General features: G+C 68.1%; 1 protein-coding gene across 2 annotated transcripts; it reads right to left on the bottom strand.

Moving 5' to 3' along the window:
* Positions 1–25: 25 nt before the first annotated feature.
* DGKA (diacylglycerol kinase alpha) lies at positions 26–21,106 on the bottom strand. 2 transcript variants are annotated; one of them, XM_067529866.1, is made up of 24 exons: positions 20,965–21,106; positions 11,070–11,165; positions 10,267–10,343; positions 9,902–10,052; positions 9,367–9,447; positions 9,100–9,149; positions 8,507–8,581; positions 8,065–8,184; positions 7,591–7,708; positions 7,092–7,180; positions 6,537–6,656; positions 6,304–6,402; positions 5,923–6,012; positions 5,305–5,378; positions 4,612–4,686; positions 4,171–4,256; positions 3,823–3,912; positions 3,365–3,525; positions 3,041–3,105; positions 2,690–2,780; positions 2,307–2,496; positions 1,676–1,796; positions 1,395–1,455; positions 26–928 (listed from the first exon to the last, which is right to left on the bottom strand). In XM_067529866.1, exons 2-24 carry the CDS (start codon positions 11,137–11,139, stop codon positions 830–832), a joined length of 2,253 nt encoding a protein of 750 aa, XP_067385967.1. In that variant the 5' UTR covers positions 11,140–11,165; positions 20,965–21,106; the 3' UTR covers positions 26–829. The 2 variants fall into 2 exon arrangements, with proteins under 2 accessions (XP_067385967.1, XP_067385968.1); XM_067529867.1 differs by lacking the exon at positions 20,965–21,106 and adding an exon at positions 17,369–17,571.
* Positions 21,107–21,421: the final 315 nt, after the last annotated feature.

Here is a 21,421-nt window from a genome sequence, read left to right as displayed (position 1 = left end):
GAACCCAGGCGCCCCGCGACCCCTAGAACACGGCCCCCCCAGAAACCCCCCTCCCCTGACCCGAGCTGCCAGGCTGGAGGTGCCCCAATACCAGGGCGAGCCCTTCCTCTCGGCGGCCCGTCGACCCAGGCAGCGGGGCCCAGCCGCCGGCTGAGAACGGGGGCTTCTGACGCTTGCACCCAGCTCCCCTGTGCCGTGGGGGGGGGCCGTGGCCCCCTGCCCAGAACAGAGACAACGGGGGGGGAAGGGGAGAACAAAAGCTCCAACCTTTATTAGTAAGATGAGGCACTTGAAATCTTGGGGGAAGGGGGGCAGACTGTGGGGGCAATAAATAGGGTGGGGTGGGGGGCTGGAATGCAGGGTACCCAGGGGCCCATCGCCCCGCTAGCCCCCACCCTGCCTGGGCCCTGGCGGGGAGGGGGACTGGAGATCCACACACTGCTCCCGCCCAGCATGGGGCAGAAACACACAAGGGGGGGGCAGGCAGCCGGGGCCAGCGATCTGCAAAGGGGGGGGGGGGGATTAGACCCAGGCCTGTGCTGGCCCTTCTGAGCCTAGTCCCCCCCCCATCCCCCCGCTCACTGCCCCAGGCTGGCAACCAGTGGAGTTTGGGGCGCGTAGGGGCCCTGGCTGGAGGGGGTAGGGCAGGGGGTGGCCCCCCCATGACATGAGACAAAGCGGGGGCTGATGAGTCTATTCGGGGCGTCCAGGCTGCAGCGAGGGGGACCCCAGGTGGGGCAGGAGACAGACCCACCAGCGTCCCTGTCGCTGGGCTGTCCCCCGCTCAGGGCCAAGGCGGCCAGGCCTTCGGGGGGCTGGGGGGGCACCCCTAGGACTCGTGGGGCCCCTTCTTGAGGCCGAAGAAGCTGGAGGAGCGGGGGGGCGGGGCAATGAGCATGGGCGCCTGGTTCTTGTGGGTGATCTTGATCTGAAAGAGAGAGCAGGGGGAGGACGTGCTGGGGGGGGGCCGGGTCGCCCCAAGGAACCCCCTGGGGCAGGCCAGGCAGCTCCGGCCACAGAGCTCCCACCCAGCTGGCACCAGGGGGAGTGCAGGGGAGCGTTCCCGGTTAATGTACCGGCCCCCCCACAGCCCCCCCGTCTCTGGGGGGCAGGCGTGGCCACCAGAGCCCCAGCCCCATGGCTCTGAACTGCACCAGGAGCCGCCAGCATCACCCCCCCCCCCCCCGACACACCCCGCCTCTCCCCAGGGTGGGCACGGGAGCCGACTGCCCTGCCCCCCGCAGCCCGGCTCCCCTCCCACCTTCCCCCAGGGCTGACGGGGGGCGGGTCTATGGAGGCCTCTCACAGGGACTCGGGGGGGCTGCGGGGGCAGGGCTGAGTGACGGCTGGGCTGGCTCCAGGGGGCGGGGGGGGACCCCGGGACCGCTCCTCACCGTGCAGGGCGGCTGCATCCAGGGCTCCCCGTCGATCTGCATGGGCAGGCGCTTCAGGGTCCTGCGGAGACCTCGGGGTCAGAGCAGCAGAGACGTCCCCCCCTCCCCCCCCGTGCTCCAGCCCTCCCCACGGCCCCGGCCCCCCGCACCCGCCACCCCCAGGGGGGCTGGGACCTTCCCCGCCGCGGGAGGCCAGGGTGCATCCCGCCTCCCCTGGTGTCACGGGAGGGGGTCACACCGGGGGGCTCAGGTGCCGACAGCCCCCCCTGCCCCCCGCTCACCGCAGCGTGATCTCCGAGCACTTGGCCAGACGCTTGCCCGCGCTCTTCAGCCCGGTGTAGATCTGCCCCATCTCGATCACCCCCTCCAGGCCCACCACCTCCAGCCGCTTGTCGCTCAGGTCTGCGGGGAGGGAGGGGGCGTCAGCGCTGCGTCTCGGGGGGGTGGGGGGAAGGACGGGGGCTGGGGCCAGGAGGGGGTGACGATGCCTTGCCCCCACGCCAAGGTTCCCGGCCAGGACCCCCCCGCCCCAGCCAGAACCATGGGCTGTGACTGGCCCGCGGGCACTGGGGGGGTGGGGTGGGGAAGTGTGTCCCTGCACCAGGGAGCTCCCCGTCCACCCAGCCCCAGAATAGGGGCCTTTAAGGAGGCGGGGCTCCCATGGCTCCACCTACTGGGCGGAGGTGGGGCTCCCATGGCTCCACCTACTGGGCGGAGCTATGGCAAAGAAGAGAGGTTGGGTGAGGGTCCTGGGTCCCCTGTGCTGGTGTTAAGGCAGCACTAGTCTGAAAGCTGCCCCGGCTCCTGCCCCCTTCCTGCCCCGAGGACACGGCCCCGCCTCTGCTCCATCTGAGGCCCCGCCCCTAACTCCACCCACCAGATGCCTGCCCCCGCCCCCTCCGGTTCCCCCACCTTGCACACAGGTCTTGAGCGCCTCCGGGTCGGTGACGGCCTGGGGCTGGCTCCCGCCGCCCACGTTCCGGGCCTCGCCCAGCGGCTTCTTGGTCTCGCCCCAGAGGTTGGAGCCGCCGTGCATGCTGGGAATGTTGAGGATGGCGACCCCCGAGAGGGACCCGCTCAGGTCCAGGGGGTGCCCGCAGCACTGGGGGGGACACACACAGAGCCCTCGTTACCAACCGGGGACCTCCGGGGGCTCCCCCTGCAGGCAGAGCAGAGAGTGCGGCGGGGAGGGGGCACTGCAGGGGGTGCTGCCAGCAGGGGGCAGGGTGCTGCAGGGGGTGCTGGCTGGGGGGGCGCTGCAGGGGGGCGCTGCGGGGTGGGCCTGAGTTGCTCACCTCGATGGTCAGATTCTCCTTGAGCTTTTTGCAGGTGGCGAAGATGGTCTCGGACGTGGCGAATTCAAAATACCAGAGTTTGTTCTTCATCCTGGCCGCAGGCGGAGAGGAAGTCGAGCGTCACCAGCCCCGGGGGCCACCCAGACCCACCCACAGCTGCGCCCGGCCCGGCCTCTTCCTGCAGGGGCGCTGGGGGGCGGGCAGGGCGCTGGCTGTGGGGGGAGCTCAGCGCCTCCAGGAACCTGGACCCCTTCGCTACGGCACGTGGCCAGCCCGGCCCTGCCCGTCCACACTCCCCCACTGCCGCACCCCCCCTCCTGACAACCGCTGCCCCCCCCCCCCACTGCACACCTGCTGTTGAATTTCTCAGGGTACTTCTCCCGCATGAGGTGGAACCGGTGAGCGATGGAGGCGTCCTGGGAAGGAGGCAGACGCTGTCAGAGCCTGCGCGGGTACCTGGGGGGGGGGGTCCCCCCTCCCCCGTGGTTCCTAGGCTGGCCAGGCGCGGGGGGGGGCACCGAGACAGGCTCCCACGCGCCGAGCATGGGACGGGGAGAAGGTCCCGAATGTCCTGGGGGCTCTGCCCTGCCCCCCCACCCCTCAAACCACACACCCCATGCTGGGTCCCAGCTGCCCCCGCCCCACAGCCCTCGCCCCCCCTTCCCCCGTCCATACCACGCCGATGGAGAAATAGTTGTTGATGATCTCGTAGGGGACGGGGTCCCCCTTCTCCGAGGGGTTCTCAGGGGTCACCTGCACCAGCCACCGGTCCACCAGCAGGGTGCTGCTGCCCTCAATGTCCTTCAGGATTTTCCCCAAGTTCTCCCCGTCGTAGCCTGGGGGGGGGGGGCAAGGAGGGTGTCAGGGGGGGCTCCCAGAGCTGGCGACCGAGGGGCTCAGTGCCAGGCGGCCCCTCCTCTCCAGGGAGCATCTGCCTCTCCCCAAGGGGGGCTGGGTGGATCCCTAGAGGGCAGAGACGGGCATGGGGGGAAGGGGGGGTCTGGCAAGATGGGCCCATAGATCTGAGCCGGGGGGTGGTGGGGGCGGATATCTGGCCAGACAGGCCTGTGGGTGGATGCAGGTTGGCGGGGCGCTCTTTGCCCCCCAGGCTCTCTGCCCCCCGGCGTACTCACCTCCGCCCCAGCGCAGGCATCGGGCCAGATCGTTGCCGGTGCCCAGCGGGAGCACAGCCACCGGGGGCCGCCGTGGCAGGTTGGCTTTATCTGCAACGACAGGGGCCGGTCAGCGGGGGCCGGTCAGCGGGGCCCGGCTCCTTCAGTGCCAGGCGACTGGGAGGGCGGGGGTCCCGCCAGCCCCTCGCCCCCGCCCGTGCCCAGCCGTGGGCGCAGCAGAGCAGACAGGCACCGCCCGGCCGCGCTGGCTCTGCACAGGCAGCTTCGAGGTGGCTCCCGCCCCAGCCGGAGGGGAGAATCCAGCCCCCGTCCCAGCCCCCCCAACTGCTCCCCGCAGCTTCCACCCACCGATGGCGTCCAGGATCCACCCCACGGTGCCGTCCCCCCCGCACACCAGGATCCGGAAATCCGGCACGTCCCGGAAGAAATTCAGCCTGAGAACAGAGAGATACGAAGCCGGATCAGCGCCAGGGCCCAGATCCCCCCCCCCACCTTCTCTGCCAGATCCTTCCCCCACCCCAGGGCGTTGGTAAACCCTGACCCACAGCCCTGGGCTCTCCCCACAGCCCTGCCGGTGCCCCTCACTCCCGACCCGCAGCCCCCTGCTCCCCCGGCCCTGGGCTCCCCCTCTCCCCTCACTCGGCCGACGCCCTTTGACCCTCGCCCCCCCATTGTCCTGTGGAACTGTGCAGTGTGGGCAGGAGCCCACGGGGGGGCGGGGCACGACTGAGACCCGCCAAACTCATCGCACGCAGCGAAAGGCTGCAGGGCCCTCCAATTCTCACTCACCCGGGGGCCGGGCCTCCCTTCATCAGGTTGTAGACCTGCCGCGGGTTGAGGAGATACTGGAACTTCCGGAGCACCCTGGTCACGGAGATGGAGGGGGGGGGGGGGGTCAGTAGCACCAACAAGCAGGTGTCGTCGTGAGCCCGCCCCACCCCAGTCCGGACCCCGGGCGGGTGCAGGCAGCCGGGAAGGGGGCAGCCGTCCACGGACAAGTCCCTTGTACCAGGGTCGAGCAATGACATGGCGGTAACGAGCCTGTTACCTGGCAACCTCAGAACACGATGCCAGCGGGAATTAACCCAGCCCCCTCCATGTATCATAGGAGATGGGGAAACTGAGTCACAGACAGGCAGAGAGACTTGCCCAGGGTCACACGGAGAGCTGGGAACAGAACCCAGGAGTCCTGAGTCCCTGTTCTCTGCTCTGACCCACTAGCCCCCCCAGCCAGGAACAGAACCCAGGAGTCCTGAGTCCCTGTTCTCTGCTCTGACCCACTAGCCCCCCAGCCAGGAACAGAACCCAGGAGTCCTGAGTCCCTATTCTCTGCTCTGACCCACTAGCCCCCCCAGCCAGGAACAGAACCCAGGAGTCCTGAGTCCCTATTCTCTGCTCTGACTCACTAGCCCCCCCAGCCAGGAACAGAACCCAGGAGTCCTGGCGCCCAGGGGGCCCCTCTGCCGACCCCTCACCTCTCACCTCTCACCCTGTTTCCCGCCGCTCTTGGGGTTGACGAAGACCAGGAGGGGGTGGGTGTCGGGTACCGGGATGATCTGCAGAGCCGGGAAAGGGGAAAGGGCGGGATGAGACATGGGGGACTCAGGGGCGCCGCGGGGTCCGTGTCCGAGCAGGGGGCGGCAGGAGCACTGCTGGGCGACCCTGCGATGCAAAGCCCGGGCCGGCTGGGGGCAGGGCGTGCGTGGGGAGACGGGCCCGTGTCGGTGTCTGCACCTGCCACGGGGATGCCAAGGGCGCCCGGGTTTCACCAGCCGCCAACCAAAGCCTCCAGCCGGCAGCAACCGCTCAGGGGAGGCCGCTGCCGTAGGCAAGGTGCATGGCCGCCCTCGGCCACTGGAGGGAGCCACCGTGCCCTGTATGAGCCCTGCGGTGGTGGGGAGGGCAGGGGGCTGCGGGTGGGGATTGAGGGGCAGCGGCAGGGCGTGGGGGGGGGGGGGCGGGCTGCGGGACAGGACAGGCAGAGCTGATGGGGGGGTTGCCTGGCTCTGCCCCCCGTTTTTCAGCTCCTTTGCACACGCTGGGCAGGCCAAAATCCCAGCCCCACTCCCCGCGCGCCCCCCCTCTCTGCCCCCCACTCACCCGCAGTGCCTGGCCCTCGGGCGTGGTGAAGGGCTGCGGCGTCTCCTCCACGGGGGTCCCGCCGCCGTTCTTCTGGCTGTTCTGCCGCTCCTGGAACCCAGAGCCAGGGCGTCACCAGGGGCAGGGTCCCCGAGTCGGAGCCGGAGCCCAAACGGGTCCGGATCCTGGGGCAAAGGATCCTGGGTGCGGTGGGGGCTCGGTGTGGCTCCCGGGGCGGAACTGCCGCTTTGGGTTCAGAGCCCAGTGGGGGACAGAGCCCCTCGCCAGTGGCGTCTGGCCTCTCCCCAGCGTGGCAGCCCCCCAGCAGGCCCTTCGTGGGGCTCGGAGCTGGGGCTCTGGGCCAGTCCTTCGCCCGCCCCCCCCTCCCCGGCCGCCACTCACCAGCACGACGGGGTAGATGGCTGAGGGAGGCAGGATGTGATCCCGCAGGGCCCCGCAGTCGCAGGTCTGGGGTACGCTGGGCTGACACTCCTCGTGGATCTGGGGGGAGCAGGGGGGTTAGCCTGGCAGAGACACTCCTGGCCCCACCTCCCCTGGCAGTGCCGCCCCCCAGCGCCCGGCAGGATGCGCGCTGACACGCCCAGAGCAGCGGGGGCGCCGGGGGACGCACCCACCTTGAGATGGCACCAGACGCAGTGAAGCCCCGTCAGGCTCTGGAAACTCTTGATCTTCTTCTGACACTTGTCACACTTGCTGGCCTCGCAGCCGCCCTTCACCCACACGTGGGTCTGCGCCTGGGGGGGGGCAGTGAATGCTCCCACCCCTGCCAGGCAAGGCTGGGACGGGGCTGGGAGCCTGGGTTCTACCCTAGTGGGGGCAGGGGGGGGGCTGGGAGCCCGGATGCCTGGGTTCTATCCGCAGCTCTGGGACGGGAGTGGGGTCTAGTGGGTTAGAGCTGGTGGGGGGGGGCTGGGAATTGGGATGCCTGGGTTCCATTTCCAGCGTCTCTCAGCCGACCAGCGGCAAGTCCCGCCCACGCTCCGTGCCTCAGTTTCCCCACCTGTACAGCGGTGCTAGGGAGCATGTGGGAAGCGCGGTGAGGGTGAACGCTGGCAGGCGTCGGAAGGAGGGGGGGCGGGGGGAGGGTTCTGTGGACCGAGGGCCCCAATGCCGGGGCGTGGGGAGATGACCAGACAGACGCGCCCCCCAGCCCCTGACCCCCCACTCACGCTGGTGTCCTTGCGGGACTTGGCGTAGGTGCTGATGCAGCTGGCGGGCGCCTGGCGGGCACAGCGCTCGTGTGCCGTGAACTTGCAGACTGGACGGAGGCAGAAGGCGGAGCCAGAGCAGGTTAGTGACCGGGGAGGAGGAGCATGAACGGGGAAGGGGTGGGGCTTAGCTCCTCCTATAGCTCCACCCCCTTTAGTCCCCCTTAAGGCTCCTTCTCCACGATTGGCTGGGTTTAGAACAGGCCCGCCCCTCACACCTGGCTGGAGGGCGGGAGGTTGCCAGCCAATGGCCCTTTGCCCGATGACGCAATGCCGATTAGCTTGTGTTTCATTGGCTGAGAGCACGGTGGGCGGAGCCTCGCCACCCCCTGGGGTTCCATTCCCCCTCCCCCCCCACCGGGGTTATTTTCCAGGTGGCCCCAGGCTGCTCACAGCGCCCCCTGCAGGCGGGACTCCCGCCGGTTTTGGGGGGGCGAGGTGGGGGGCTGGGGGCACTCACAGGTGCAGCAGAGGCCCTGCTTGCGCAGGCCGACCAGCAGGGTCTCGCAGACGTTGCAGTAGACGGGCCGGTTGAAGTGCTTCAGGCGCCAGACGTGCTGCCCGTCGTCCTTCACGTTCTGCGGGGAGACAGGAGGGGGCAGCGCGTGGGGCCGGGCTCCGTGGGGGGGCAGGAGCCGGGCTGTGGGGAGCAGACGGGGGTCGAGGGAGCTCACCCCACTGCTCCCTGGGGGGACGTGTGGGTCACTCGTGTTTATCACTGGTGGGGAGGAGGGATCAGGGCTCGTGGGGGGGCCCCGGATCCACAGGAAGGATCGGGATGGGGGTACGGAGCTTGTCCCCCCCACCCGCCGCCTCCCTCCCTCCCTGTCGCAGCCCCAGCTGCCCCCCACCTCGCCCGGTGGGAACCCCCGTTAGTGGGGGGTCGAATCCCGACGCAGCGCAGAGCGTTCCTGGCCCCCCCCCCGGGACTCACCACTTCCAGGCCCAGCAGCACCAGCAGCGGGATGGTGGTGACGCCCCCCCGCAGCCACTCGGCCAGCGACACCGTCCCACTGCAGTCGTAGTCAATCTCCTTCATCATCTCCTGCAGGATCTGCGGACAGGGACACGCTGGGGGGCTCCCTGGGGAGCAGATGGGCTGGGGGAGGCCCCCCCCTCAGCAACGCCCCCTCCAGGACCCCATCTCCTCCCTCCCCCTCCGCAGCAGCCCCCACCTCCCACGGCTGGGGCAAGGGTCCCCACCTTCTCCAAAGCAGGGGGCAGCTTCTCCCCCAGCCTGCCTCCCCCCTCCCGGGCTCAGGACAGCCCCCCAGTACCCACAGTTCCCATGGGCTGGCGCCTCTCCCGGCAGGAGGGGACAGGAGCTGGGGCAGCCCCACGGCGCCAGCCCCCGGCCACGCCGGCCCCATGCTCACAGGTTTCAGCTCCGTGACGTCCCACTCCAGGTACTCGGCCACTCGCATCATCTGCGTGATGATCCGGTCCACCTCCTAGGGGCGCGCGGGGCGGTGCCGGGGGGGGGAAGAGAGCGGGTCAGTGCCGTGGTACCGGCCCATGGGGGAGGGGCAAGGTAGTACCAGCCCACGGGGCGGGGAGGGGCAGGGTGGTACCGGCTGGGGTCCGATGCTGTGGCTGGGCCATTCCAGCCATTCACAGAAACACAGTCAAGGGAGTCGATCCCCCTCTCCCCCCAACTTCCAGAGCATCACCCCCTACCCTGGGGGGGAGGCTCTGGGAGAGCACAGACCCCGCCTCCCAGGGACAGAAGGGGTCCTGGGGGTTGACCCACGGGTCAGGGGGGAGGGGGGGGCAGAGGCTCCCTTTGCTGCAGAGCCTGACCCAGCTGGGGACACAAGCTGGAGGGGGGGCTGCTTCTGGCCTCTGATGGGCACAGAGGGGGCCTGTGGGTCCTGGGGGCCAGGCACTGGGAGAGGGCAGCTGGGGGGCTGTGGGGTGAAGAGGGGCAGTGATGGGGGGCATGGTCCGTGTCCCCCCCCGCGACACTCACCGAGCTGTCTAGCAGGCCGTTACCATCCTTGTCGTAGAGTTTAAAGGTGACTGGGGGGAGCAGAGTCAGTGTGGAGGGCCCATCCAGGCCCAGACCCCCATGGCCTCCCCGCCCCCAGTCCCGTGCCCCCCACCCCCTCAATATCTCCCACTCTGCCCCCTGCCCCCCCCCCCACCCCGTCAGGAATCAAACTCAGGCTCCAGCCCAAGACCTGCCCCGGCCCCATGCCCTGCTGGACGCCCCCCCCATTCACCCCCCTCCACTCACATTCCAGCTTGTCCTCGGGGCGTCCCCCCTCCAGCAGCGAGAAGTAGCAGGAGACGTCGTTGACGCAGATCAGGCCGCTGGCTGCAAAGGGACGGAGCCGGGGCTGAATCCCGGCCCCCCCACCGCCCCACACGGCAGGGACCCAGGAGATCAGGCCCGGGGGCCCATTCAACCCTCAGTTTCAGCTGCCAATGGCGGCGGGGGGGTGGGGGGAGGGAACTGGTGAGCAGCGACAGGAACTGGGGACCCCTCTGCAGCCCCCCATCAAGATCAGCTGTAGCCCCCCCCCACTCTAGGCAGCCGGTGCCTTGTTACACCCCACCCAGGCTCCCCATAGCTGGGGGCCCCAAGCCACAGGCCCTATGGTCAGTCCGGCTCCGGCTGCTGCAGCAAGCTGGCTAGCGACTGCCCCCCGCTGGCTGGGACCAGAACTGCTTGGCCGCGTGTCATATCCCCCGCACAGTCAGCATCGAATGGGGATTCTCCCCATGGCTCAGCCAGGCTGCTGGAGCAGGCGGGTCTGGCACGCCCTTACCTAGCTGGTCGCCGAGCTCCAGCTGCTTCCCCGTGGCCTCGCCAGCCGAGGTTTGGAAGGACAGGAAGAGGCGCTGGCAGAGGTCGTCCGAGATCTCCTCGGCCTCCAGGTAACTCTTCAAGAACAGCTTGAAACCCTCGAAGTCGATCGACTGGGGGGGGAGGCAGCAGAGAGGGGGGCAGTTAGGGGGCGCCCACTCCCCCCTCGCTGCCCACATGTCTGCCCACGACAACCCGGGCTGGGGGCCTTCGCTGGGCGCTTCTGATCCGGGCGTGGGGCTGGCCCAGCCGGGAGCGGAGGGGCTCTGGGGTCGGACTGGGGTGATGCCGCTCGAGGGGCACGGGGGAGCATCGGGGTGGACTCACGTCTCCCTGGAGATGCTGCGCCAAGGTGCCATCTCCGTAGAACTCCTGCAGCACGTCCTGCACCTTCCTGCTGCTGTCTGGGTGGAGAGATGGGGGGGGGTCAGGATCCATGGGGCTCTCCCCAGCTTGGAGCAGACGCTGCCCAGACGGGCGGCCCCAGGGCTGAGCCCTCCCCCACACCCGCGCCCAGCCCTGACCAGGGCAGGGAGGCGCTTCTGTCCCCGTGGCCCCCACCCCATTCTGTATAAATGCTTGGAGGCAAATCCAGACGCTCTGCAGCCCCCCGCCCCCCACTTCCTGGCCTTAGGGGGTCCCAGGTCAGCCCCCCCAGGGCAGGAAATCAGCCCCGGCCGCAGGCCTGGAGCGTTGGTACCAGGCAAATCCCCAGCTGAGGAGATAGCACCTGCAGGTGGCGGGGGGGGGGGGGGTCCCAGCAGGAAGGGGCCCTGTGGGGCCGAGCCCCCCAGCTCTGACGCAGCGTGCGGGCGGGGTTAACTCCGACGGGGCTGGATGAATGGAGCTGCCCGGCTCAGCTGCATCAGCCCCGTCAGCCAGAGCCCCCTCAAAGCCGCCCCCCAGCCGACCTCAGCCACCTGCCCCCCCCGGGCCTGATCCTGCTCCCACCAGAGCTGTGAAAACGCTTCCCGCTGGCCCACGAGCCCGGAACGATGTTCTCTGCCCACCCCCACCCCCCCGCCAGGTTTGGGGGCGCCCCTTTCCCGTGGCACCCTGGGGCTGGTCCCACAGGGATTCCCTACAGCAGTCACCCCCCCTCCGTGGGGGGGCCAGCGCCGGCTACTCACAGTCAGTGTATTTCTGCAGGTGGGCGAATTCCTCGGGGCTCAGCGTGGCCCAGCCTTTGCTCTCCGACATGACGGCCTGGGGCCTCCGGGCCGCGGCTGTGGGGCAGGAGGGGGGGGGGTGTTAGAGGCTGAGATGCTGGGGGGGGGGGATCCTGGGGGTGGAAGGAGGGAAAAGGACCCAACCAGGGGAGCAGCAGAGTGCGACGGAGACCCAGCAAGGTGCTGGCGAGAGCAACGGGGGGTGGGGAGGGGTCCCCAGGCAGCGCCCTCCCCCGCCCCCCCCCCCCCCCGGATTAGCTGAGCCGGCACATTCCCCGACGGAGCCAATGTCTTTCCAGCGCAGAGCGCCGAGTGCAGCCCTCCAGCTCACGAGCCCCCGGGCGATGCTGCCAGCTGAGCCCCTGGCCGGGGGCGGGAGCCCCCTGCACCCCAAAACACCCCTGCCCCCCACATCCTTCCGATGGCCGGTATTCTTGCCCAGGGGTCCAGCCCCCCACTGGGACGGTGCCGGGGCTGGGAGCCCACCAGAGGGTGCCAGGCTGGCCGGCAGTGGGTCAGCCGCTACTGCCCCTCCGTGTCCCTCTTCTGGACCCACGGCAGAGACCCCCACCCAGGCAGGCTCTTAAAGGGATATTACCCAATTACCGACTGGGGCGGGCTGGCAGCCTACCGCCAGGCTGGGGCACCATTTACCCCAGAGCAGCCCCATGGCCAGCCCAGAGCCCCCTGCCTGCTCCAGCGCCGCGGGGGTCCAGAGCCTGGCACTGCGAAGACACGCGGGCCGGCGGGGCGCTGCTGGCGACAGGCAGCTCGCACCGGCGCTTTATACCTCTCTCCGGGCGGCCACTTTGCCGGCTCCGTTAAATATTTAATGGTGCCAAGTCACGGCGGGCGGGAGAGGGGCCGTGCGTGTTTCTCCAATCGCAGCTGTGGACTGGGAACGTGGGGGGGGGATCGTCTGATTCAGAGACACGAGCTGGGGCGGGCGGGAGGTGAGATGTGGCGACAGGCCAAGTTCCTCTAGGTCCAGACAGGGGCGCAGCAGCACAGACAGGGTTAAAGGTGCCGGCAAAGGGGGTGGGGGGCAAAGTGGGCTGGAACCACCTGGCGTCCAAGAACAACAGCAACGCCTGGGGGGCCTGAGCAAGGTTGGGGGGGCCCCGCTGCTCCAGGCCCCCCCACAGACCCCAACTGGCATTGCCCCTCCTGCAATCATGCCAGGCCCTGCACAGAGAAGGAGCAGGCCAGGTCCTGCCCCGAAGAGCCGCCAATCTCAGCAGACAAAGACGGGGGGGGGGGGGGGCGCGAAGGGGGTAGGGTCCATCTCTGACATTTTACAGAGGGGAGGGGAGGGGAGAACACCAGACTCGCCCGCGACCAGTCCATGGCAAAGCCGGGAACCAAACCTGCTTCTCCCGTGTCCCAGCCCAGCCCCAGGGCAGGCCCCAGGCGGGTGTCGGATCATTTCACGGGTCGTGGTCACGCAGCAGTGGCTTAGTGCAGTCTATTCCCAGCTCTGGGGAATGGGGGGGGGTCTAATGGTTAGTGCGGAGGACTTAGGAGCCAGGACTCCTGGGTCCCATTCCTAGCTTCACCATTGACTCTCTGCCTGACTGCCCCACTCTGTGCCTCAGTTTCCCCATGGGGGGATAGTAAAGCCCTGAGCATTGGGAGAGTCCCCCATTCAGTGGGAGCGAGGGGCTCTTAGCACCATGTCTCCCCCCCCCCCCCCCCCCGGTCTCCTTCCCCAACTGCAGATTTTTCCCAGGATTCACCGCCCGCCACGGCCGTTCAATCTCCATTAATAATATGATTTATTCATGTTAATACAGATCTGGGCGCGCACCTGGGAGCCGCCAGGCTGTGCTAAGTGCTCCGAGATCTCTGCTGGGCAGGGAGAGGACAGGACGCACCGCTCCCATTAACGCTAATGGGGCCAGTACCGCCCGGCATGGCCCGCCCAGGGACGCCAGCTCCCCTGGCAACCTGGGACGCACGTCTGAGCCCCAAGAGGAGCTCCGACGGTGCCCCTCCATCCCCACCCGCAGCCCCCTGCTCTCCCAGCCCTGGACCGTCCCCCCGGCTCGGTCGGTGCCCATCAGTCCTGACCCACAGCCCCTGCTCTCCCAGCCGTGTCCCCCTCCCCTCCCGGCTGCACACGTAGCCCCACGGGCAGCGTTAGGAGGCACCATGGGAGCAAGAGGGAATCGGTCCCGAAATGAGACTGTTGCGGGCAGATGTTGCAAGGCCAAGCCGGAGGCTGGAGCCGTGACCCACCCTTTTCACCAGGCTGGGCCGAAGGCCACCAGCAAGGCTGGGGGGCAGCCCAGGGCTGGGACAGGAGGGGGGCTGCAGGTCAGGACTGAGGGGCACCGGCAGAGCTGCTGGGGAAGGGCAGGGCGTTAGAGGCACTGGGTAGGGAGAGGGGGACCAAGGGCTGGCCCGAGAACCATGCAGCAGCCGGGATTTTTCAGCCTCCTCCCTCCCTGCGTCGCAGGAGCGAACAGGTGCGGAGCCCTGCCCGCAAGACCTGCCATTTGAACCAGAGGAAGGCTCAGGGGTCGCTGGGTTACAGAAGGGAAACTGAGGCATGGAGCCGCTGGCCCAGGGGCCACACAGGGAGTCTGTGGCAGAGCCCAGACCGGAGCCACAACCCCCCCCCCCCGCTCCAGGGAGCTGCACCCAGGGCAGCCTTTCACACCGGGAACGGGCCGGGGCCGATCCTGGGCAGCGAAGCCCCGCTGAGAGCACACCCTGGGGCAGGGGGGCCAGGCCCAGTTCCTCCTCCCACTGGCAACACCCGAAACCAGTTCAAAGGGGCTTCCCAGAGCATTTGACTAACCAGCCTCCCCCCCCCCCCACACACACACACCCACCCACTGCAGACCTACGGCTCTGGGGCCAGCCCGGCCAGGAGTCTCCCCCCTCCCCCGCCGTGGGGCTGGCTCTGCAGGGGCAACCCAGCCAGTCCCAGCCCTTTAACAAACAACTTCTGCTTTCGGTGGATCCATTTTTAGAGCCGCCCGGGGCGGGGGGAGGGTGGGCCACAGGGACAGCCACACCCAGAGGGATTCCCTCCCCCCCCCCCCCCCGGAAGGGTAAACACGGGGGCTGCCCCAGGGCAAGGAACAAACTGTTTCAACCCCTCCCCCCCCGAGACGCCCCCCCACACACGCTGCCATCACCCCACAAACCTCGCCCCCCCCGTGCCCTCCCCGCCAGCCGGACTGATGCCCCACACGCAGCCCCCGGCCCCCCCAGGCACGTGGAGCAGGCAGCCCCACAGCCGCTCATTGCCCACTCATGCCCCCCCGCTTTCAGCGCCAGCCCCCAGGGACCCCACCAGCCGGTGGGGGGGGGGCAGGAAGGAAGAGGGGGGTGAGAAACGTGCCCAGGGTTGGCATGAAACGGGCTCAGGCTCCTCAGCTGGGAACAAACGGCTCCCGCCTACCCGCACTATCAGCCCCCGGCAAAGCATCCCCCTGCCGGAGACCCGCCTAGCTGCCCCCCCCCATGGAAGCCATGCTGGGAGTCCCCAGGCCCTGCCCTCCTGCTGGAGCCGGGCAGAGAGACGAGGCCTTGGCAGAGCCACAGGGGCTTTCGGGGACCAGGGGCTAGTGGCCAGCCCCGCAATCCAGCCCTCGCTCCAACCACTAGGTCCCACTGCCCAGCCACAGGCGGTGCAGCTGAGCTGCTGGTCTGGGCAGAGATGGGCTGAGACTCAGGTTCTCCCCCCAAAATCCCCCCTCCCCGTGTTTCAGCCAGACACCCCCTCCCTCCCCAAAACCAGGGCCCGACACAAGTCAAACAAGAAGCTGCAGGGGCAGAATCTCAGCTGGGGGGGAGGGGGAGTTTCATAAGACAGGGTATACACAGCCTCCCCCCCACCCCTACTCAGGGCTCTCCTGTCCTGACAACCCCCGGGGGGGTCCTGTTTCAACAGCCCCCTGCGTCCCTGCCAGCACCTTGGGCTAAAGCTCTGGGGAGCAGGTGCAGGCTGATGGCGGGGCCCCACTTCTCTGTTTGCCCCCAGAATATCCTGCAGCAGCGAGTTCCACAGGGTAACTACACGGGGAGGGGTGGACCCAGTGCCTGTGGGAGGGGTGGACCCAGTGCCTGGGGGAGGGGCGGACACCACATCTGATTAAACAAATTTAGCAGCAAAGCTAATAAACCCTCTGTTAATAGCACCACGGCCTTCTCAAGTGCCTGGCAGCTGCACTTACAGCTTGTGCCTAGGATCCTGCTCCCCCACCCTTTACAGATGGGAAACTGAGGCACGGAGGGGTGGAGAGACACAAAGGGAGACAGCAGCACTGCTGAGAAAAGAACCCAGGAGTCTTGGCTCCCAGCCCCACCCCCTGCTCTAACCAACACACCCCATTCCCCTGCCAGAGCCAGGCATAGAACCCTGGAGTCCTGGCTCCCAGCCCCCTGAGACATTAGGAGGAGGGCAGGCACCCCAGGCCATGGAGAAGGGGCCCTGACTCCGCCCTGGACACATCCCGGAGATCCTGATGTTACCGTACTGCTAATTAGATCAACAGAGCTAAATTTAGCCCCTGGCTCCCAGAGCCTGAAATGGAAACCAGATGCTGGGAGAAGCCGTTCGGGGCTGGAGATCCAACCTGGATCCCCCCCAGCCGCCCAAGCAGGGGCACGTTGCCACGCTGCCTCCAGCGCCCGGGGCTGGGCACCAGCCAAGCCCCATCGTCCGGCCCCGCCGAGCCCTGGAGCCCTGGAGAACACCACGGACCTCCCCAGCCTGCCATCCCCCCCCGACTGATGGTCCATCCAGTCTCCCTTGGCCCTGACTCCCACAGATCCCTGCCAGGAAGAGACCTCTCTGCCATCCAGCCGCAGGCGGGGGCCAGACAATCCAGAGGGGAGCTGGGAAGGGCCCCCCTTTCCCCTCACTCCTTTGTCACAAGCCGAGCAGTGGCTAGATATGGGGTGCTCCAAGGGGACCCCGACACGTGCTCCCCTCCACAGGACCCTGAGGGGGGGGGCCTCTCCCCACCAGCCTACACCAGCCCCAGCTCTCCCAGTGGGGCAGCCCTGCAGCCCGGCGGTTTGTCCCGGCGTGACGCAGGGGATTTCACGCTCATGTTGCAACAGACGCCAAACCACCCATTCCCGGGCGGGCGGCCAGCGTGCCAATGGCCCCGAGCCATCCAGCCAGAGCCCAGGCCGCAGGGCTCCCCGCCCCCCCCCGCACGTGGGGCTGCTGCACCTCTCACCCCCCGGCTCCTGCACCTCGCCCTCGCCACATGCAGGGAGACGTGCTGGAGACGTGTCCCGCTCCCCACCCCTGGCGCCCATTCTCAGCAGCCCCCGACCTGCAGCCCCCTGCTATCCCAGCCCCGGGCTGCCCCCCCTGCCCCAGCTCTGCCGGCGCCCCTCAATCCTGCTCCCAAAGTGCTTCGGAAACATGGGTCGTCAGCTTAGCCTCCCTGGAATCATCCCTGCTTTCCAAGGGGGAAACTGAGGCAGAGAGGGGCAGGGACTTGCCTAGGAGCACGTGGCACAGCTGGGACTAGAACCCAGGAGTCCTGACTCTCCCTGTTCTTCCTCTGGGCCAGCCCGTCGGCCTCCTGGCATCACACTCACCCCCCAGGCCCGGCTGAGCCCACGCGGGGACCAGCCAGAGGCAGGGGGTGGGAGCACTGGGCTTCCCGGCACTCCTGGCTAGAGATGTGTCCCCACCGCCTCTGGGACTCCTGCTAATCCCCTAACAGGATCCAGCCGCCCTTAAACGCTTCCCCTTAGTGACTCTCCCTGCTATGGGGTGGGGGGTGAGCCCTGCTCGGCCGGGGATGGGCCAGGGCTCGGCAGGGGCCCGACCGGCCACTCAGGAGGGGTGGGTGGGAACTTCAAGGCTGAGAAACCCCAGAGGACAAAAGCTATAGGGGCCGGGAGAGCTCAGCGCCCCATGCTGGGACTAACCCCAGCCCACAGAGTCCCCCCGCCCCGCCCCGGTTAGCCCAGGGACCCCCAGGCAGGCAGGGGTAGCCTGGCTCTATGGCCAGGAGCTTGGGTGTCGACTGGCCCCCTCCACCCAGCTGCCCGGCCACTTGCCCCCACCTGACTGATGAGGGAGGGTGTTTCTCCCCCAGGCTGGTCTTTTAAAGGGACAGCACAAGGAGATGCCTCAGGGAAGGTGGTTGAGCCCTGGGAGGACAGTGGGGTCTAGTGGTTAGAGCAGGAGTGGGCTGGGAGCCAGGACTCCTGGGTTCTCTCCCGGGCCCTGGCAGCGACTCCCTGTTTTGCTCTGAACAGTGCTCTCCATTTTAACTTACTCTGACAGGCCAGGACACCCCGTCTAGAACGGCTGAGCAAATCGAAGCTAGGTCCGAATTCCACCTGGCCGCCCGCTCGCCTGCCCTGCTCTCTGCCAGCCCGGGGAGGGTGGATTGAACTCTGCTCCGGCACCGGCACAGCCCCCAGCCGGATCCAGGAAACGGGAGCCGAGCTGGCTAATGCCTGCCTTTGTCAGGACCACACCCTGGCTGCATTCTCCATCAAGTTCAGGCCTGTGGAACCAGAAGCCTTTAATTAAAGAAACGTTCCTGTCCCCGCAAGAGGCAGAGCCGCAGGGTCGTCATCTGGGGCCGGGGGGGCGGCTCTGGTATTTAGACAGGGACCTGTCAGTGCCGTTTCTGCTGGTGCCTGGCGCGGGGCCCATCACCCAGGCGTCTGACGCCGGGGTGCCCTGTCCCCAAGCCACCACTGCACTCGCCATAGCCAGGGCCGGTGAGTTTCCAGACCCCCTGGGAAATGGGGAGCAGACACGGCCCAGGGTGCGCTGGCCAGGCCCCGTGTTGGGGTGGGGGCAGAGCCCTTAGCCCGGCTCCACACTGGCTGGGGAGGCCCTTGTGGGGGTGGGGGGCATTTCCACCCAGGTACAGGCCCTTTCATGCCACCACAAGCAAGTCACTGAGACTCACCCATCCCCCACCAGTCAACACAGCGCCCCCCTGCCTCCCGGGACCAGCCTCCCAGGGAGCCGATTCCAGGGTCTCCGTGGCGCGCTCAGCCCTTGGCCTCTCTTCTGAGGCTACCAGTGCGGGTGACGCGGCTCCCTGCACCTGGGCTGAGGCCTCACCCAACTCAGGACACCCAACAGGCACCAGCCAAGGCCCTCTGGCTAACCAGGCTCCCGATTCATCCCGTTTCTCAGCAAAGGCCCCTCCCGCCTCGCTTCAAAGCAAAGCCCAGCACCGGGCTCACCCGGGCAGGGCATGCAGCCCCTTTGGCCATGGAGGGGTCAAGTCAGCTCGACCCTGCCCCCCTCCTGGGTACAGTCAGAGAGATCCATTGCCTGGGCCCCTCCTTGCCCAGTTCCCACCCCCCCACACATGAACCACAGCAGGGGTGAGCACAGGTGGGTTCCACCCAGCCGTGGGTCCCCCTCTGGCTGGCCTCGGACCAGCCAGTGGATGAGGGATGGGCAAGAAACCGCCAGGAGCTGCAGGAAGCGGGGCTCCTGGCCCAACGGGCGGCACTCTTCCATCAGCACGAGAACAAAGCCAGCACGGCGCTGGAGACACCTCAGGCCTAAAGCCACCCAGGAGATCCCTGTGTAAACAGCGGCTGCGCCCCACCCCAGCAGTGGCTGCATCTCAGTGGCAGAAGACGACCCCGTGCGTAGACACGGTGCAGACAATGCTTCGGGAGGAAAGGTGCTATGGAACTGCCCGTGATTATTTTTCCACAGTTCAGATCTCGGCAGGAAGTTACTTTGTTTTCCTTAATTAAAAATAACTCTGAGGGCAGGTTGGAACCTCCCCCCCCCCCCACGCTATGTGCCCAGGAATGAGCTCTGCGCTCTGGGGTGAACATCTCCTTTGGCACATGGCCGCAGCTCGGCCCTTTAGCACAAGGACAAACGGACTCATCCACAGTGTAAACGGAGCGGCCAGGGGCAGGACAAACCCTCTCCTGCCAGCCTGCCTCGCTGGTTTCTTACAATGGATTATTCCAGGCACCGGAAAAAACAGCATCAAATCAAAACAGAAAATGAATTGCAACGTGCTACATCCTTCACGGGGATCAATTAACCACGGGGGGGGGAAGGGGGGGATGACAACAGAGGAATTTGCAGGTAGGACTGGGAGCTGGGCTCTGGGACTCCTGGGTTCTATTTCCCAGGGCCACCCTCAGCCATCTCAGGGGTAGGAGGAGGCGGCTCAGCATTGGCTAGGCCCTGGATGTTCGCGCCGAGGCTGATTTCTGCCCTGACAGGGAAGGCAGCGCTAGCGCTGGCTGAGCTCCAGCCTGGCCCAGGAAGGATTTTTTTTTTTAACGTATATTAACACAAAATACGCTGGCAAACACCTTTGCTGCCTGCGCCAGTGGGGCTGGTTTTCTCTTGCTCACGGGCCCGTGCAGAAACCTGCAATCCTGCGGGAGGCTGGAACCACTGAAAAATCCAGGCCAGGGGGAGCCGATTCTTAGCTCGTGTCAGAGCTCCCCCGACGCCGCCCCGCGCTGGGACCAGTCCGACCCTGGCTCACGGACAACAGCCACGTGGCTGGGTTCTTTAGTGGATCCGGAGGTTGAGGGGTTCTTTATTTAGTGGATCCAGGGGTCCAAGCATGTAGGTTTGATGCCACCCAGATCAGCGCTTGGCGGGTCAGGGTTTCCAAGCAGGGTCAGATCTGCCAGAGCCCAGCTCCCAGTAGCACCAGACCGAGTGGCCAGCCCTGGGTCAGGTTCGTTACACCGGGTGCTTTGCCGGTCGGCAAATCCGGCCCCACGCAGGCCCAGAACCCGGAGCAGGGTCGCCCTCCGTCTGCCCCTCCTCACTGTCCCCGTCCCCCCCGTCAAACTCCCTGCTCTGCTGCCCCTGCCTGCCCCACTCTGCCACCCTCCCCCAAACACTCCAGCACCTTCAGGTCCCCGCAGACCCGCCAGCGGCACCATGGCCGGAGAAGTCAGCCCCTGCCTGGCAACTCAGTGGCAGGTACCTGGCTTCCCACTGGGCTGTTTCCAGCAGGTGGGGAGAAGCCAGGGCAGCCGTCCCGAGCGCCCCACAAACCTCTGCCCACGTCCAGGGCGCTCGGCAGGGATCTGTGGCCCGGTGGGGGCTCGGGATTGCCAATTCTTTGGGGCAGGGCCCCCGCTGGGCAACAGACAGGGCTGCAGCCATCCAGCAATCCTGGGCATCATGAGACCCTTACCCTACGGGGGGAACCGGGAGAAACCCTCCTGCCTTTGCCAGGCGGGTCCGACGAGCCCATGCAAGGGTCCTTCCAGGCCCGGCCTCTGTGAACCTGGGCTGGGACGCTGAGACCCCCCCAGCAACTACCCGCCCAGGGCTGGGCTGGACTGGACTGGACAGATCACAGCTACGCCCCCAGCCTTCCCCCTGCTTCTGCATGACAGGCGGCGCCAGGGCCAGAGAGGGGCGGCAGCCGGCCGCTAACACCAGCTCCACGTTCCTGTGTCCAGCGCCTGGCACACCGGGCCGGGGGTGGGGGGGCGGCCGCTCCCCCCAGACCTACCGGCCGCTCAGATCAGCCGCCCGAGCGAGGAGCGCCCGGAGCCGGAGCCGGGTCCGACCTCTGCTCTTCCTTCCCCTTCGCTGCGGGAAGAGGAAGAACCGAGCGCCGCGGCCGGGCCGGGCCGGCTCCCCGGGGCGCAGAATCCCCCGGGACGCCGCAAAGTTTCTTTGCCTCCCCCGGGCCGGGCCGGGCCGGGCCGGGTCCCCCAGCGCCGGGGCTGCGGAGCCGGGCGGGGGTCGGGGCAGGTCCCCAGCCGGCTCGGGGTGCACGGAGCCCGGCAGCCGCCCTCCGCTCCGCTCCCTGCCACCTGCCCGGCAACCGCGGCCTGGGCGCCCCCGTCCTGCCCCCCCCCCCCCCGGGGGGAGCCGCTCGCCCCGGGCGCGCCCTACCTTGTCTGCAGCGCTGCGGAGCCAGCCCGGGGCGCCGCCCGCCCGATCACACCCCGCCGGCGGGGGCCAGCCCCGCTGACATCACAGCCCGCCCCGGCGCCCGGCAGCGAACCAGGCTCCGGGACCGGCCCCCGGGCCACGACGCGCCGGACCGGCCGGGCTCCCCCCTCCTCCGAGCGGGCCGGCAGGCGGCAGCCCCCAGCCGGCTCTGGGCGCTCACGGACCCGGCCGCCGGGAGGGGGGGATCACGGGGGCGGGGGGTGCAAAGGGCTTTGGAGGCGCAGGTTTGTTGCAACCCCCCCCCGCCCCCCGCCCAGTCTCTGCCGCTGACCTCCACCAGCTGCTCCCGGGTGTCGGGGGGAGGCAAGGAACCCCAGAGAGGCACCTGCCCCCCGCCCCCCTTTTCCGGGGCAGGGATTGTTCTCGGCGGGGCGCAGGGGTTACTAGCAGCAAGAAT

This window comes from Emydura macquarii, unplaced genomic scaffold (genome assembly GCF_026122565.2).
Source record: "Emydura macquarii macquarii isolate MOO-44397 ecotype Brisbane River unplaced genomic scaffold, CSIRO-AGI_Emac_v2 contig_2994, whole genome shotgun sequence".
Classification (NCBI taxonomy): domain Eukaryota; kingdom Metazoa; phylum Chordata; order Testudines; family Chelidae; genus Emydura; species Emydura macquarii.
Note: the sequence above shows the minus strand (reverse complement) of the source record. Positions and strands in the feature narration are given on the sequence as shown.

Excerpts from the sequence above, each read along its gene's own strand:
- DGKA (XM_067529866.1), bottom strand. The coding sequence starts at position 11,139 with ATGTCGGAGAGCAAAGGCTGGGCCACGCTGAGCCCCGAGGAATTCGCC. Across the intron at positions 7,181-7,590 it reads GCAGGGCCTCTGCTGCACCT|TCTGCAAGTTCACGGCACAC; the intron begins GTGAGTGCCCCC and ends GCCTCCGTCCAG. Across the intron at positions 3,106-3,364 it reads ACTATTTCTCCATCGGCGTG|GACGCCTCCATCGCTCACCG; the intron begins GTATGGACGGGG and ends CCTCCTTCCCAG.